This window comes from Branchiostoma floridae, chromosome 12, assembly GCF_000003815.2.
Source record: "Branchiostoma floridae strain S238N-H82 chromosome 12, Bfl_VNyyK, whole genome shotgun sequence".
Lineage (NCBI taxonomy): Eukaryota > Metazoa > Chordata > Leptocardii > Amphioxiformes > Branchiostomatidae > Branchiostoma > Branchiostoma floridae.
In genome coordinates, this window is record NC_049990.1 from 18099224 (window position 1) to 18116587 (window position 17364).

The 17364-nt window shown below is 41.9% G+C and overlaps 1 protein-coding gene across 2 annotated transcripts; it reads right to left on the minus strand.

Moving 5' to 3' along the window:
• Positions 1 to 156: 156 nt before the first annotated feature.
• Positions 157 to 13780, minus strand: LOC118426917 (F-box only protein 36-like). Of its 2 annotated transcripts, none has more exons than XR_004832493.1 (5): positions 12814 to 13780; positions 9456 to 9567; positions 3189 to 3465; positions 2697 to 2828; positions 157 to 1831 (listed from the first exon to the last, which is right to left on the minus strand). XR_004832493.1 is itself a non-coding variant. In XM_035836536.1 (5 exons), the coding sequence occupies exons 1-5, from the start codon at positions 12922 to 12924 to the stop codon at positions 1766 to 1768; spliced, it is 594 nt and encodes a 197-aa protein (XP_035692429.1). In that variant the 5' UTR covers positions 12925 to 13757; the 3' UTR covers positions 157 to 1765. The 2 variants fall into 2 exon arrangements, 1 of the variants encoding a protein (XP_035692429.1); XM_035836536.1 differs by having other exon boundaries at positions 3293 to 3465; positions 12814 to 13757.
• Between the last annotated feature and the right edge of the window lie 3584 nt (positions 13781 to 17364).

Here is a 17364-nt window from a genome sequence, read left to right on the forward strand (position 1 = left end):
GTTACTGGCTTAGCACCAAAACATGTGAACGCCTGCCGATATAATCCGTACCCACCCCAACTAGCTATGTAAAGTTAGTTTTCTTTCATAAGACTTGATAGAGAAGAGGGCATGAATACGTCAACCAACAAATGTTGATGAAAAGAATACAAATGCTGAAGGCACCACATTCTGGTATATTTATATGTACTCATCACACAATTATAAACATCACCAAAACTGTTTAACAACATCATCATTGTACATAGAAAAATACAAGAGAATGAACAAGAAATGTTCAAGTTTATCTAGTTCTTAACCTAACAGACTGCACTTCTTGGAGAATTTGTTTGAATTACTGCATATAATACCATAAAATATTCTGGTAAGGCCATTGTTGGTATGCTTTGGTCCATATTATTGTTTTCACAGTCATTAAGTGTAATACAATTGATATTCACACATCTTTTTACACCGAATAACATAATTTTGAATTCATAGAGTTCTATTATGTATGAAATAAAATGCATTGTTTCAGTTACCTCTTGTAAAGTTTTCACTGAATCAAAAAGAAAATGGTTGCCTTGCTTGCTTAATAGAAATCTGAGCATATTGATGCTAACTGATTGTGGTCAACATACAATTTCGCTAAGAAAAACAGTATAATATACAATACATCCAATCATATAGTCATAGCACAAAGGTCATTTCAACAAAACTGCACAAAACACTAACATATTAAAAATAAAAGCAGCAAGGAAAAAACTGTACAATTTTAGGTTTTATCAATCTGAACGAAAAAGGCAAAAAAATTACTTCCACATTCAGTTCTGAGTAGATCATGAAGTTAAACTGTTTGCATCAAAACATACTGTTAGTAATAGCTGCACCCAACACATTTATTAGTCATTACACAACATTAACTATTGTTCTTGTATATTCTCTTTTGCTTCTGCAGTTTATGTAACAAAGCTAGACATTTGCTAATTCACCATTGAAAAACCAAGTACAAATTCGAAAGGTCATAAAGAGACAGAGCTCAGGGTTTTAGCTAGTGCATTTTAGCATTAACAGGCCATCATGCTATTATTCGTTACCACCATGGTAAATTGAAGACCATTACACTTATTTTCAACGTGGAATGGTACTAATGTTAGATAAAATGTGAGAATTGTTGGTATGACCTTCCAAACTGAGAAAAAATTCTAATTTTACATATGGTCTGAAAAGAATTCATCCCCCCATTGGTGCCCACTGATTGTCTGCATTTTCAAAATCTCACTGTTAAACTGCCAAGACCTCCATTCCAAACCATTGCCGATAGGTCAGTTCTAGCTCAACCTTGAATTTACCATTATGAAACATTATCTAAAACCCTTGCTAGAAACCAGGAGCTCCATCAAATTCCTCAATCCTTTTGTTTGTAATTTTTCGTTACCCTTACTAGTGCTATAGAGCTGTACTTGTACTGGACACCAATTTTGGTAGTTTGTAAATACAAATTACTACGAACATGTAGAACACTAGAAAGTTAACATGTGGCACCTGTATTTAATAAGACAAATTCCTCACTGGAACTTTCAAAGAGCTAAACATCCATGAACACATACATGTACAGTACTACTCTGACTCCAACACTTTCGTAACAAAACTGTACAACATCCAAAATCATAGAAAGTTGGAGAACATTTAAAGATGTTTATCCCCATTGCATAACATGACTTTACAAATGATAACATCTTAGTGTATTGGAATGATTGTGAGCCTGCAGTTAGGAATGTTTTCGCTAGTGGACAGGAGTGGGGCTGTCACCTGCATCCTCCCTGCGGCCCCTCTGTCTGCGCAGCTGCACCTGTAACAACAAAAACACAGATGATGAAACTATAGAGAAGGCTCTGCCCTAGAGGCATTACCAAACTATACAGTTTACCATAGAAAAATCATACAACTGTAACAATTGCAACTAACATGAATATGACATTCTGTGAAGCTACATGATATGTACTGGCCAAAACTGTGTTGATTTTTTACGCTCACACAGTATGGTAATATGTATACTTCAGTCTAATAGACCGTGTTTGACTGTGTCTTGCAAATTTTTAACTTTCCTTCAACAGATTGTTTAAGACATAACACCAAATTTTCCTCTAAAAGGCTGAAGGGGTCAAGGTAAATACCATAAATGTCATCTGGCCTCTAGATATACAACAAATTTGCTTCGCCCTAATGGTGCTTAGAGCTATATGGTCAAAGCCAAGGCCCAGCCAGGATGTTTTGTGTATTTTGTTGTCTTTTTATTTATTCATTTATTTATTGATCTTTATGGTAGTCCCTTCAGTTAACGTAGTAACTGATTTCCAAGGGAGCCCTATAACAATAATAATAACTCAGAGTACAAAAAATAACTACTAACATAGGATTGAACATAACAAAGCAATAATCCAATTCGGATTTGTAAATCATACAAGCAACTTAGGAAAACTCAAAAGAATAACAACTCATACTTAATAACAAAAACAACTCAAGATCACAAACTCATAAGGTCATTGGGTCTTTTATATTATATTCACCTATTTCACACTTCCCAGAATCCTTTGCTTCAGGGATTCAGTTCCAGAACCTCAAAGAAAGGGATTCTGCAAATTCTAGAAAGCTACCCGACAGGGCCTCAGTTTGGAAATGTGACGGAAGCATTTGATGAGAAGAAAACACCCCACCTGCAGCTGCAGCTTGTTAGTGAAGAACATACTCTTCCAGCCCACATCTTTAGCCAGGTCTCGCATCTCCTCTGTCACGTTCTCACAGTGGCGCTCGTACACGTGCTCCCACAGCTCGTCCGAGTTACAGATCTGGGATATAGTAAAAGTCAAAGATGTAAGGATAATGGTGTATTCATCAACATTGTGTTATACTTGATCAACTAGTTAAAGCAAATTTTGGACGAGGGCGCTGATTGGTCCCTACACATGAGCAAATCAAGCAATGGGTTCTTCAAGCGTTCATTCAAACAGGCATTCCAACACCAGAAACGGCCCTCCGTCCACTTGCGGGAGGGCCTGCTGTCATCGAACGAGCGCTCTAGAACCCATTCCTTAATTCCCTCTTTAACTGACGTTACCACCAAATGTATTTTCTTGTTAGATCAGTTCAGTCCTACCTCTCTGAACAGCTTGTTGGTCTGTGGCTGATTTGATTGACACATGTCTCACCTCTCTGAACAGCTTGTTGGTCTGTGCCTGATTTGATTGACACATGTCTCACCTCTCTGAACAGCTTGTTGGTCTGTGCCTGATTTGATTGACACATGTCTTACCTCTCTGAACAGCTTGTTGGTCTGTGCCAGCTGAGAGATGTCCTCCAGCTCCAGGTACGACACCAGGAAGATCAGCATGGGCTTCGGCACACGTGTGATGAAATCAACGTGCCCGCGGCACAACCCCAGGGCATGTTCCAGCGTAGGCTCTCCGAACACCCTCCGCACATCCCCTACAAACAACAACATCAACAGTCATTCATGTGGTTCCAAACAAGGGCTGGCTCCAGCTTCAAGTTTTTGTCTATCTAATCATCTATTTAGTGAATTTTCAGAAGCATTTCTTTCTAATTTGTTGTTGAATCTATCATTTTACTACTAGTAGGCTCATGTCAATATATCATGTTATATCATGTATCAGACTAAGTATTTTTCCAAGCAAGCCTAGCCTGAGTACCAGACTGCTGTGCTATTATGTATAATAGTGACTGTCGCTAATCATTTCGGCCCGGGAAACATCTAATGCTTCGCCACCAAACACAGCACGCGGGCCCTCTGATCTTAGACTGGGTGACAATTAGCTGTTGGTGCCAATAGAGGTCAGGCACCAGCTCTATATGGGCTTGTGACCTTTTGGGGTGAAAGGGCTATAGTTTAGTGCAAAAGGGCTATAGTTTATAGCAAGGGTCTACTATCCAGGCTAAAGCAAGCCATGTTCCAACAGAGGGTCTTTTATATGATAGTATATTGCTAAACCACAGAGAATCTCCTTGTACTTTCAAGTGAGTTACAAAGGGTGTGTGGCCTGTTTCCCTATTATACGTCGCTACCCTCCGAAATACAATGGCGTTTTCCCTAGAAACCGCAAGGTGGCAGTTCTTCACAGTAAGAGCAAACACAACATCCGGGCACTGACCCTCCCATCATCCTCTTTCCCGAAACTGCCCTTCTTCGAAGTGGTTTGTGGTATCGTTTTGTCTCTCGCTTCGGTGGTATTTTCCTACCTTAGCGGGACATTTTCTGTCCTTTTTAGTTCACAGTAGGTTCTTGAGACTTCATAGTCTCTTTAGGTCGCTTTTGTGACTTTGGAACTGTTGTTTTGCATCACTATTCACCTTTTGCTGTTTTCTTTCACAGCGTTTCTTTTCAGGCTCACGTGCTAGACGGACATGTTCGAACATGCCCTGTTCTTCGTGTCTAGCGGTGATGATCAAAGTGATGATCCCAACCACGTCTACGGACCATGGTTGGAATCTGTACCCTCCTGTATCTTTGTGCAGGCAGGGAGGCGTGACCCCTCCCACTGGCTGGGTTGTCACGCCTGAGTCTTACGCAATCCTCTGTCCTTCGTGGCAGCAGGTTTTCTGCGAGCAGTACCAGTGCTTGTCCGCCGCCACTTTGTTGCCGGCAGGCCTTCTTGAAGCACCCCCGCTGTTTTCCTATTACAGCGGGGCCAGGTACTGGGGTTTTTATGACCCAATCCCCTGTTGAACACTTGTATTGGAACGTGTTCACGAAGTTTAGCCGTCTCATGACTGACTTGAGACCGGCATTAGTTCAGTCCCGTCAGTTTCACGTGGTTCACGTGCGTGGGTTTTTTCGTTTCAGACGATAAACGTTCGAGGCGCGCTTTGCGTCCTCCACGTTATAAGCCCAGTTGCCCACTGAGAACATACTCAGGGGTGTGGTACACGGAGGCCAAGGACCAGTCGGTCATGCGCCTCCTCCAGATTCGGAAATGTTTTCCGAGAATGTGGAGTACTCCGGTGCTATTACTGAACAGGTAAGTAGTCAGACTTTTCTGTACTGGAGAGGCCTTTCACTTTCCTTTTAGACCTCACCAAACCTGAACACAGGGAATGTTGTTTTCCCCTGGAGTTCTGGGTTGGTTTATGAAGAAAGGCTTCACACCTGGAACGAGGATTTCCTCGCTGATAAACCGTATCTTTTGACGGTTCCCAGGTGTAGGCGGTCTCCGCCTCATCTCATAGCCGGTATTGAAAGCGAAATGGCGGTCTGTGTAACAGACTTTTTTAGCTATGCATGCCGCATAGCATGACGATTCGCTCCGGCTTAAACAATAAAGGCACTGCTTTGCAGGCCTTACAGTCCTTTTTGAAGGTCATTGACCTCTGGCAACCTCATTGACTCGTTCATGAGGATGGATTTCCTTGCGAACAGGCAAGGGCCATGAATGACAGGTAGGACCACGAATGGCCACCTGAATTTTGCGGGACATTTGAACGTTTGGGGTTTTGCCCCCATGTCACCCAAATCAGACGCTTCGTGCATGATTGGGTTAAAAATAGGTTCTTGTGTCTGGCTAACTACAGTCAAAGACACAAATGATCACCTGACCAAAGCTAGCTGTAGCTAGTTTTGGGGACTTGCTATTCCCCAGAGGATAGCAGTCCGTAAGGCACCCAAGACGCCGATCGACAGGACTGGTATAACAGTCCGTTGGCCACAGTAACGCCTAACCGTTTGGTTTTTGGGCGTGGCTGCGGGGAGAAATCCCTTTCCTTCCGTGGCTGCTACAGGCCGGAAGGGTGTAAGGGACACCGCAGTTGGTAGGCAATAAGTAATTGCCTCGCCTCTTGTGCTTGAGCACAGGTCGCTCTTTGTGTGTGGTACCTTGCTGCCCCAGCTACAAGTAGATTTGAGGGATTTCTTGTTCCCTCTTGTGGACAAACATCTGTTCAGACCCTTGGGTACTGGGCGTTGTGTTGTCAGCTCGAGATGGACCGTTGTTTCATCTCTCAAGGCGACTCCGTCTTTTTGTCCCTCCAGAGGAGGTGACAGGGCCAGAAGTATGACTTGTGGCTTGTTTTTGCTTCAGCGGAATTGGGATCTCCTTAGAGAATCCTCCAATCGGGGACCAATTTTTGGCCCCGTTTTTGGTTTTATGGTTCCAAAGAAAGATGGAACTTGGCGTCTAGTCATAGTTTCAGACCTCTGAAACAGTAGGGTGTTTTCAGAACACGTGAACTGGAGAACATCAAGGACGTGATGTCCCTCCTAAGTGGGGATGACTGGTTTGGTATACCTGGACATCAAGGTTGCCTTTTTATTATCACACCAGTCACTTAGAAACTCCTGTTGTTTCTTTTCAGAAACAGTTGGGGAGTTTTTCAAGTAAAGTGTCCCAGGGCCCTCTGGCGCTCCTAGGACATATGCGGTTTTTAAACCAGTAGTTGGTGCCATCCGATTCAAAGGGATTCGGATAGTTTTTGTCTGGATGACTTGCTGAATCAGGCTCGTCTCGGGCAAAGCGTCTCCAGTACCTGCAAACGTGTTCGTTGTATGACGCATGATGTGGGTTTCCTGATCTTTTGGGAAAGTCCCAATTGATCTCAACCCAGCAGTTATCTTCCTGGATGGAAGTAAATCATTTGTCTTCTTATGACCTTATCTCTTCCTCAAGAGAAAAAGGTGAAGGTTTACAAGACTTGTACCTTCTTGCCTCATGTGTCTCTTTGGCACTTTGCCGAAGTGATAGGGCGCATGGATGTAGCGTCAGCGGTGGTCTTACATGCTACGCTCTTTCACTGGAGCTTGTAGAATGGTCTAAACGAGGCTCTGAAAGAGACTCGTCTGTGGGACACCGAAGTTGTGTTGTCCCCAGAAGCTCCCTCGGGACTAGCTACCGGGTCAACTTGCTTGCCACGGTGGAGTAGTCGAGACTTTTGGGCGAGTCCGGTAGTTTAACTATCACAACGGACGACTCGCTTCAAGTCCGAGGAGCAGTTTTGCGGTGGACGCAGGACGAGAAAACGGTTCCTCTCTTCAAGAGAGAGACACGTATTAGCGAGCTATTTTTAGAGCTCGCTACAACGTTTACTCGACCAAACCTGCTTTGCAAGCAACAGTCAAGTCCACCTCAGGCTTATACATACGTCAGCAGTGGCGCACAGATGTAGGCAAGGAAGTTGTTTTGCCAACTTCTATGCCAGACAGCCATAGCTTTGTGGTAGTGTGCCTCTTTAGGCAAGGGTTTGGTGTTTTCATCGGAACCCTTGCTGGGTCCGATTTCCGAGGCCGACTTGGCGCCCAGAGTGTTTCCAAGACCAAAACCAGTGGAGTTTTTCGCCCACTCCTTTTCCGCCAAGCGTATGCTTCAGTTCTACCAAAGGTCGATCTGTTCGCATCCAGGCTGAAATACAGCTGCGTTTGGCACTCTGTGCCTAGAACCAGAGGCGTGGAAGATCGACACTTTAAGTTGCAGGGGACAACTTGAGAGTGTACGGGATTCCACCTTTCTGCCTCCTCTCGAGTTATACGTTCTTATGAGAAATTTGCCTCGATCAGGCGAAATCTATGGCCATAGCTTTGGCCATCTCAACCGTGCTTTCTGTTCCTACAGGAACTCTGGTTTGAGATCTACTGTCTTTTCCAATGGAACAAGACGGTGTTCCTCTTCCGGGTCAGAGGAAGTTCATCCTCGTTTGAGGTTACTCAGACCAACAGCCCGGATAGTGTCAGACAAGCTCTGATCACTGCGGGTTTGTCGTCTGAGGCGCGCCGGCGGCACCTGTAGCGTGTGCTGCGCCGCAAGACTGTGTTCACAGAAACAGTATCAGGCAGCCTGGAGTGCGAGACTAGGGCATTGGATCCGTCTAAGGCGACGGCCATGGAGGTCACTGATTACCTCTTGTGCCTTAATCAAGGGGGTCTTTTTTATAAGACCATAAATGTTCATGGCTCTGCGATTTTCTCAACTCGTCTGATCACAGACGGAGTCCAGTCAGAACAACACTGGTCTGACTGGAGAGCCTTTAACTCTAAGCGGGTGTATTAAGCATACACGCGTGACCCTCCAAGACTGAGGTACTTAGTCTTGGGACGTGGGTACGATTCTGAGATTCCTTCAGACTTGGGAGCCATTAGGTCCCTGAATTTGAAACAGCTCTCGCTTAAGCCAATCTTGCAATTGATGGCTTTGTAATCTGCTGACAGATGTTGGACTTCGGCGTCCTTGTATCTCATGCTGTACGAGAGTTTGTTTCCAGAGTTGTTTTGTTCTTATGGAACTAACAAATCTGATAGGCTGACTCAGCCTTACAGAGAGATCGTTGTTCGATTGCACCCAGATCTTAGAGAGATCTTGTGTGGTGAGACATATCTTACCTAAGGAGAAGTCACTCCTTTCCTAAGATCTTAGTGAGATCTTATGTGTGGTGAGGCATTTCTTACCTAAGGAGAAGTCAATCTCCTATCAGACTAAGGGGTTTCTTCTTTAAGGCTGATAACCCAGTGGTGTCGGCCTTTTGGGCCAGTTGGCTGAAAGATGTTGGATCTTTCAGGCTTTGACACCAGTCTATTCAATGCTCATCCTCACCACAGCACTGCTGCTTCTGCATCGGTTTTTCCTTGAAGGATTTGTGAAAGCTGACAGACTGGGTGTCAGCCAGAACTTTCTAAGTTGTTGTCGGCCAGAGGCCGAGTCCGTTTGGGCAGAGCACACTTATCTCAGTTAACTTATAAGTGGCAAGACTGTACCCTTCGGGCACTACAGTCGGTTAGCTCTGCCTTTGCATCCGGCACTTACAGCTGTAAAATTGGGGGATGAGACAGAAGCATCCTTCGATAGCAGCTGGATGACTCTGGAGGGAGGTGTGACTCTTAGAGGTCTAGTCTCCTGCTCCCATGGGGGCTTGGTGAGGCCAACAAGGTTTTAACCTTCTTGGTGAGTCTCAGTCTACCTCCTTCTCGCGGCTTTAAAGTCGCCATTGTATTTCGGAGGGTAGCGACGTATAAATGAAAGTTATCATACCTACCTGGTTAGATAACTACAGTTATACTAGCTACCCGGAGAAATACAATGTCCCACCCTCTTTATTTAGCCCGACCCAGGCTCGAGCGAGGTAGTTCGACTCGGGACGTTTCGGGAAAAGAGGATGATGGGAGGGTCAGTGCCCGGATGTTGTGTTTGCTCTTACTGTGAAGAACTGCCACCTTGCGGTTTCTAGGGAAAACGCCATTGTATTTCTCCGGGTAGCTAGTATAACTGTAGTTATCTAACCAGGTAGGTATGATAACTTTCATTTATTCCACAGACCTGATTACCCATGGGGTACAATCTGAAACTGTTTAAGTCAAGGGTTAACAGACATCTTTCTTCACAAGACAGTATTGTAACCCAAAATCTCTGTGTGGCTCCACGAGCCTTGTTTTGCGGTGAACTCTAAGTAAATAAAAAAGATTTAGAACTAAAGTAGCTGACCTTGGATCACTTCGTCATTCAGGAAGTCATCGTGTGATTCTCTGGTCTCCCCTGGGAAACACCTGCGCTCATCCCCCTTCCTCAGAGTGATCCTCCACCAGCGCCAGACAACCTGCACAGGGAGGCAATTAAGCCAATTAATTGCACAATAGATAATCGCACACTTCTGTTAATTGCACGGAATCCAATATACCGTGATGGTGTGGTCCAGCTAAATAACTTTGCTTTGTTGCACCATTCGGATAATTACACGAAATGCCTTGGCAAATGGGGTGTGCAATTAAGCGGTTTCTACTGTAGCTGATATTGATAACAATTGAATGGTTATCGTCAATGTCTGTTTAGAGGCCAGCTATGAATTTTTCTTATCAGAAAGCCCTCCCATCTCTGTCAATATATGTGCTGAGAATGCAAAATTAAAACATCAAAATGCAAAATTTGATAGAATGCAGCCACACTCCTATTGGTGGATAACTGCCATTCTCTCATTGATTGAACCACTAATTGCCATTCTCTCATTGGTTGAACTGCTAATTAAGTTGGTCAGTCAGGGTTCAACGTCTATGTCCAGCCACCCATAGTGTTATATATTTTTGCTGAAACTAGTGAAAGTCGCAATTGGGAAAAATAACTTTTGGCATACACTATATCTAATATTTGACATATTGTATATTTTGCAATGTTTTGTTTTCTTTTGAAATATCCCTGGGCAAAATTTGTCAATATGACCAATGAATTACCTCACCTACTGAAATATCCCACAGATGACCTTGGAATGTCATTGTCAGTGACCTTCAAGACCCCCCCCCCCCCATTTCAGTGCTCTTCACTTAAGTACGTTATAAAACATTGCTAGTACATGTAATAGGTTTATACCGTCATAAATCTTTGTCACTGACTCAGTCTACATTACAATACTTTGTATGAAGTTGTCATTGTTTACAAGAACCTTGTAATGCGTTGTACACTTCTAAATGTACAAATAAACAGGTCCCACGATTATTGAGCAATTGTATGTGACTTTAAACTTGCATCATCAAAATATCCCTGGCAGGACTGAACATAACATTGTCCCAAAGAGTTAATCAGAATATTACAGCATTATGGTGCCTGATTTCAGCACTAATTTATTATTGGGTGTGTAGCAATGGTAAACAAAGAGGGTTTTTTGGCCTTTGTAGGCTATAAGTATGAGGTCACAATGACATTGTTGCATTGCCTTTCTAAGGTATATTCTCCATATTGGAGAATTTCCATGCACCTCAACTGGGGGTCTGCATGCCCATTTCTGTTTGGCATAGGCGGACCATTTTGATTTCCCGTAATTTATAGAAAATAATTTTGCGTAATTGCCTTCCTTGATTTCAGCTTAATACTCAGGGGGTTCTGAATTCAACGTAGATTATTGTTGTAAACCCCCGTGCAGACCCTCTCAAGTTGAAATGGACATGCCCTAGAACCAGTCAAGACTGGATACCAAGAACGTTCAGAAAAGACATCCTGACACCCATTCAATATCACTGTACCATGTGCAAGATCAATTTCGCGAACCCAATTCTTTTGTCTGAGAATGGATGACGTTGCGTTTTAATTGTTGTATTTTAGAAACTGTGGGTGGAGTAGCGTTCTTAGATTTCGGTCGTTTGACGTCCGTGCCTACAATCGGGATCGGCCATTTTATGTCGAACAGCGAAATTTGTGCCCATTCGCAGGTGCGGCGTTCAACCTGTTCAAACATTTGAAATAAACAAGAGTTGAGTTAAGGAATTGGAAGCGTCCAGACGTGTTTTATTGTTGTCTGTTTGTACTTCTTAGCTAATACATCACTCTCTCCATGACAAACTCTGATCTTACACTCTTAGCTGTATTCCCAAAGAACCAAGGAAGAACATTGGGATGTACAGTGGCTCTTGTTCTTCCCCAGTAACATCAAAGAGTGGAATGAACTTGAGCCTTATGTGGCGGAGTCCCTCTCCCAGTTCAAAACTGAGCTGGGATGGGCTGCATTGAGCTGCCCCCTGTCCCTTGTACATTATAAATAGTAAATAGGTGTGACTAATTAACAACACTAAATTCACCTGTCCTGTCTTTTTGCATATGTCTACGTCTTTCCCCGTTCTTACCCTTTATTTGCATTAGTCTTACTAACACTGGTCATTGCACAGCTGCTGATAATTTTTTGCGGGCTAAGCAGTAACAAAGATGATATGGTATAACTATAAACATGTATACAGCATCTTCCCTTGTTTTCACACCAAACAAGACAGGAAATTCCTGCTTTGGTCAAGTGCAGTGGTGTGCCAGGAGAGAAGCACTTCTCGAAAACACCTGCTAACACTTGAATACATAATACATGAAGTTTATATACCACACAAGACATCATCCTCCAGTTGACCTTTTCAACAAAGGAGACTTAATAACTGCCGACATGTCGGACAAACATTGCAACATCAATCATGCAAGAGCTATCCTAAGACTAATGTCAACGCAACAATAAGAAGGCTTTGATTGTAATGTCATGAATGTTGACCCTTTTTTGTTGACCCTGATTACCATGGCAACAAGCTGAAATGGTAAAGACAAAACACCATATATATAAATAGCCATATAAACAGCAAAGAATAAAACCCTAAATAAACAAGGCACTGGACTTCCTGTTTACAATAGCCATGAAAAAATGATGTCAGGTTTAGCTCTCAACATCAAAATAAGTAAATAAAAAAGGTGTGTTTTGGAGTTTGGTGTGACAAGAAACTAATTGAGGGATTTGTGTCGGACAATCTGGGGGGTAGCTTTTGAGGTCTCGGAATGTATGGTAAATCTCAACAAGTGAAAACAAAACAATTTATTCAAACTAAAACAAAGATAGGCGTATTTGCAGAATACTACTAGTGTGCCCAACCTAGAAACTGCAAGAAGCATTTGAAGCCAGACAATCCGGGAGGTTAGCTTTTGAGGTCTCAACTTTCAAAACACTCTTAGTTTAACTTTGAACAGGTGCATGGACCTCATACGCAGTTGAACTTAAAAATCAATAATAAACCATAATGATTAAGACAAAAATCAATCAGTTATCCATTTAGACAACTATTTCAACTTCCATGTTGAAGTTTCTAGCATTGATGTAAGTATTCAAGCTTGCCTTAAGAATAGAATTCCGTTGTTCTCCGTGATCATGAATGCGTACCAGATCACGTACGCACTTTGTTTTGGTTTTCGAACTTCCGTAGGCGGGAATGAAAGGGGGGAGGGCGATCATCGATCGGTGTGATCTACGGCCAAACTTGAGCGCTTACGCCGAAGACTGCGTCTCAAAAACACACCACTGTGGTCCAAAGATCTTTAGAAGTGCACTCACCTCCTTAGTGGTGATAAGGAGCTGGCAGTAGTCCTTGGAAGGCGCGGGAGCTTGGTCTGCTATCTCCAGCAGCACTCCATCTCTCACTAAGGACGCCATACTGGTTGCCATCTCACGTCATGCGCGAGAAACGTCGAGACTTCTGCACGCAATTATTACATCAAAATGATATCAAAATCTTTTTCTTTTTCTATAATTAATGAATTTTAAGCTTTTCTTTTTAAAAGAAATTTAATTTATTTGTTTTAGGTACAGAAATGAGTTTTAGGCAAAGGTTCCTCATCCCAGCAGGCTTTGCGCGTTTTGTACCATCTCTGATGTTCGTCAAGTTCGATGGTAGGTACCAGAAAAAGTTACATTTCTCTCTAAAATAGAGGAAATGATGAGCCCGATCGATGATTTTTAAAAAGGGGGGATTTCGAGGAGCATAATTTGACAGGAATGTGCCATGTTGGCCCAAAGGATATGATAATAAGGGCCGCGGATTGATCCGGGTTCGTCAAAGGGGGTATCGCAGGGAACCGGAAAATTGATCTTCGACAATCGCCTGCAATTCCGTCCAGTTCTGGCCAAATTTTAACCTCAAGGAGCGGTTTGCAGGGAAATCTAAGTAGCAGTATTATGAGGTGATATCTGCGATGCATTTAGATGATCTTATCGGCTTATAATTCCGTGAAAGTAGTTCCCAATGAGCGATGATATAAAGGGTGCAAGCAGGCCTGATGTGACAGAAAGAGAGAGAGAGAGAGAGAGGCTGTCTGAAGCGGAAGAACCCTTGACAATTGTGCCGACACAATCACCCATTTTCAGCATTTTGACGGGTTCTACGGATCTAGAATTGTAGGTGTACATGCCTAGTTTTCTTCACTATGTTTTTGTGGGGCATTTTGGTCTCAGAATGGACGTAGAAGCCGAAAATGGTGCGTCTTTGTGAAAGTGCTACGTATGTCCATTTATCTGGGTCAGCACAGGTCAAAGGGTTCTATGTCGTCATATGTATGCATGCTTTCCAAGTCTGAACAAACGATTCTTTCTAGCACATTCTCAATATGAAATCATAAGCGATATCTGTACAATTTTATGCTACATCACGAATCTGTAGGAAATTTACAGAACATTTGGATGCTGTTGTGTTGTCAACAGTATAGATAATTATATAGGTTGATTGACAATTTATTACGAATGATTTGCAATTTGTATTTCATACCAAATTTTGGGTACCAAATTTTTGGGTGTGTTATATTGCTGTTATGCTGATGATTGTTTGTTGCTTTTGCATTGGATACTTGCTCTAATTCTAAACCTAAAGATCTTTTTAGAAAGGCTACTGAGTCATGGTGACCAGATACACTTAACATGTGGTCATAGGGCACAACCTACATTATCCGTTTGGCAAAGCCAACCAGCGAATAATTTTAGCTCATGCAGAATTTCATCATCAAATGTTGTCTAATGGGGCATTAAGCGATTGTTTATATAGAATACAACGCAACTTGTATCCATATCACCTGAAGTACCAACTAGACCTGCGGGAGGGCTTGGTCATCTATCAAAAATTGTAATAATTCCAATGTCTGAATCCCATGTTCAAATTTTCAATCCCATGCAATGCAAATTTGAGTCCTGTGCAATACTAGTACATATACAATACAACATGGGGTAAATTCCGTATCGGCTGAGTTACGACCCGACCATGGATAGGATCTTTCAATGGCCGCGGAAGGGTTGGGACCAAGGGCGATACGGAAAACCCTGTGTAGTATTCTTTTTATATCATGCCGTCCCAAGCAATTTACTCAAGTTTATTGCAAAAAGAGAGCAAAAGATGTGACATCTATGCACATTTCGTCAACAACTTTATGATCAGAAGAACTGGGCAAACAGTTGACTGGCTGTTTAAATCTTCGACCGCGGCCGGCGCATGCAAGCGAATTCAAATTGTTCAAATCCAATCGTACTGTAGTGCACTAGTCGGAACACTGGCATCGAACATAAATATGACCTTGTATGATATAATGTAGAATACAGGAACGCCATTATAGAACATTATACGTAAGACACGAGGAAATGTACCACAGATTGCTAGTGAGTTCTGCCATTTTGATGTAGGTTTTACCTTGTTGAAGTTGTTCTGTGTATATTTTATATTTATGGCCATGAATTATTAATTTGCAATTGATAAAATGCATATATAACCATCACTTTTCTGCAGTAATCTATCAATCAACAATTTGGATCAGGGTGAATTATAATAACATGTTATGCTAACATCAACAACAAACTGCTTAATAAAAAGAGTTCCAGAAACAACGCTGTTGAAAACATCCAGCAACTTTCTATATGTATGCGCATATTTAGATTAGATTTTTTGACAATCATATTGATTCATGCATAATATATGCATCATATTTTGACTTGTGCACACACATGCACATATGCACACACATTTTGATTTTGAAAGGCATTATTCAATGTGGGGATGAAGGTCTGTCTGGGTATGACAAAATGAATACCATTTACGCAAAGTACATGGTGCAAAAAGTGCCTGTTAAACAACCTCTCGGGCAACACTACTGGTAAAAGTAAATTGTGACTGCCAAACCATACATAAAGATGTTGGTGGGTCAGTGACTTGTGCTATCCCATGTTTTTCTGTAGGACCAAGTAGAATATTACCGAGGTAAATGGATGGCAGTCTCATTGTTAACAAAATATATATTTAAAATGACGACGATGAATTCATGAGTGTAGAACAATTGTAAGCACAGGTGAACTTCACTTGTTGAAATGTGTCTTTGAGTATTAACTTGGGATTGAAAATTGAAACATTTTCAGGACATATTTGGTCGTTTGGCACTGCCCCAAAAATTGGACGCTACAGGAATACCAGTCTACCAGACATGGCTGGACCAGCCTTCAAAGTATCAAGGATCATTTGGCTCGAACCATTCAATAGGCAAATGTTCAGTCATCTGGAAATATCAGACTACTATGTCCAAAGTCTGGATGTGGAACTATTTGTTTTGGGAAAATACAGTTACACCCGGTGAAAATTGTGGTTCTTTAAATTAATAAATGTGGCCACTGGCAATGTTTTTAGACCATATCATATTATTTCATTTGACAATAGCTTTACTGTAATTGGTGCAAGGTGAAATTTGATGGTCTACATTTGCTCCACAAAAAGAGGTATCCAATGTGCTGTGAAGCAAATAATATAGGGAAAAATACATTGTTAAATGCTACACGACTTAAACTTACGAGAAGATCTGATATAGATATGTATTGTTTTTAGATATTACCCAGGACAATTGAACTTTAAGAGGAAGTCAAAATTAACGTGGATAGACCCACCCAAGAGAAGCAATTTTATCCAAGGGTGTGTGATAATGTCAACAACTTACAAGTGAACAGTTTTTTTCCACTATTGTGGGCACATTTATAATGGTCATTAAAACTGAATGGAATTATTTTGGAAGGTAAACTTTTGCTAGTTTGAAAGATGGGATATTCTCCAAAATTTTGACACTGTAAATGTTTTTGAGTATAAACATGTCCAGTTTGTGATATCCTAGCTTTTCATTTAAACCCAATAACCAATAAATATCCCAAATCTGAACATGTTTATAGATTTGAATATTATTATTCACAGAATGATTCATACACAACATTAGCACTTTCAACTTTGTTGTTGTTTCAAACAAACTGCTTTGAGTTTGACTCTGAGTTTTCAATTTTGGAATTTTTGATGTATAGAATGTTGAGTTGTACACGTACGAGACATTACCGCATGAGGGATTTGATAATGTTCTTGGAACTTCTTTATGTTCAAAAAGCTGGTAGACAATGTTTTGATTTTGTTGTATGGAGAAAATGAAGTGTTGTAACAAGCGGATGTAACAGGCGCCATTAACACATGATATTGTACCGATATTGTACGTACAAGTAGCAAGTGTTCTTGCCAGGCCTTTTCAGCAAAGGGGGCGCTTATGTGATGATTTGGATCCCTATGCTGTGATTTGGGCCCTACGCTGTGGTTAAACCAGCTAAGGGGACTCGGTGTTTCTGAGGACTATAAATTAAAATATTTTGGAGGCAAGGATTCCTCCAGACCCCTTACAATGCTCATGCCTGTATCACTTACCACATGGCTTTACTGCACTAAGATGCCCCTACGCTGTGAAAATATCCTGGCGAGAAAACTGAGTAGTGACAAGGGGGTTGGTTGGTAGAACCATAGAACACAATAAACTTTTTTGCTGCGATTTTGAATTTGCAGCAAAGATATCACCACAAAAGCCATGAACATAAAACCACTGAACTTGAATGCATTGCGCCCTTGGGAAATGCACTTAATATGGCTTCCCTCACTCCACCCGCACACCAATAAATAGGTTACTGGCTTCCTTTTGGGAGGTAAAAAGGTGCCTGTGACATTGTGATGGGCTCTACTTCTGAGAAAGATGGGCTCTACTTCCTAGAAAATTATAGCTCAGGACATAGTGTTGTAATAGCTCTTTACCCCCACAGACTCCAATGGTGATGGGATGT

Bases quoted from the DNA above. Each gene is read 5' to 3' on its own strand.
- LOC118426917 (XM_035836536.1), bottom strand. From the start codon at position 12,924: ATGGCAACCAGTATGGCGTCCTTAGTGAGAGATGGAGTGCTGCTGGAG. The intron at 2,829-3,292 runs GTAAGACATGTG...ACTATATCCCAG, and splicing joins CCAACAAGCTGTTCAGAGAG to ATCTGTAACTCGGACGAGCT. The intron at 1,832-2,696 runs GTGGGGTGTTTT...TTGTTGTTACAG, and splicing joins CTAACAAGCTGCAGCTGCAG to GTGCAGCTGCGCAGACAGAG.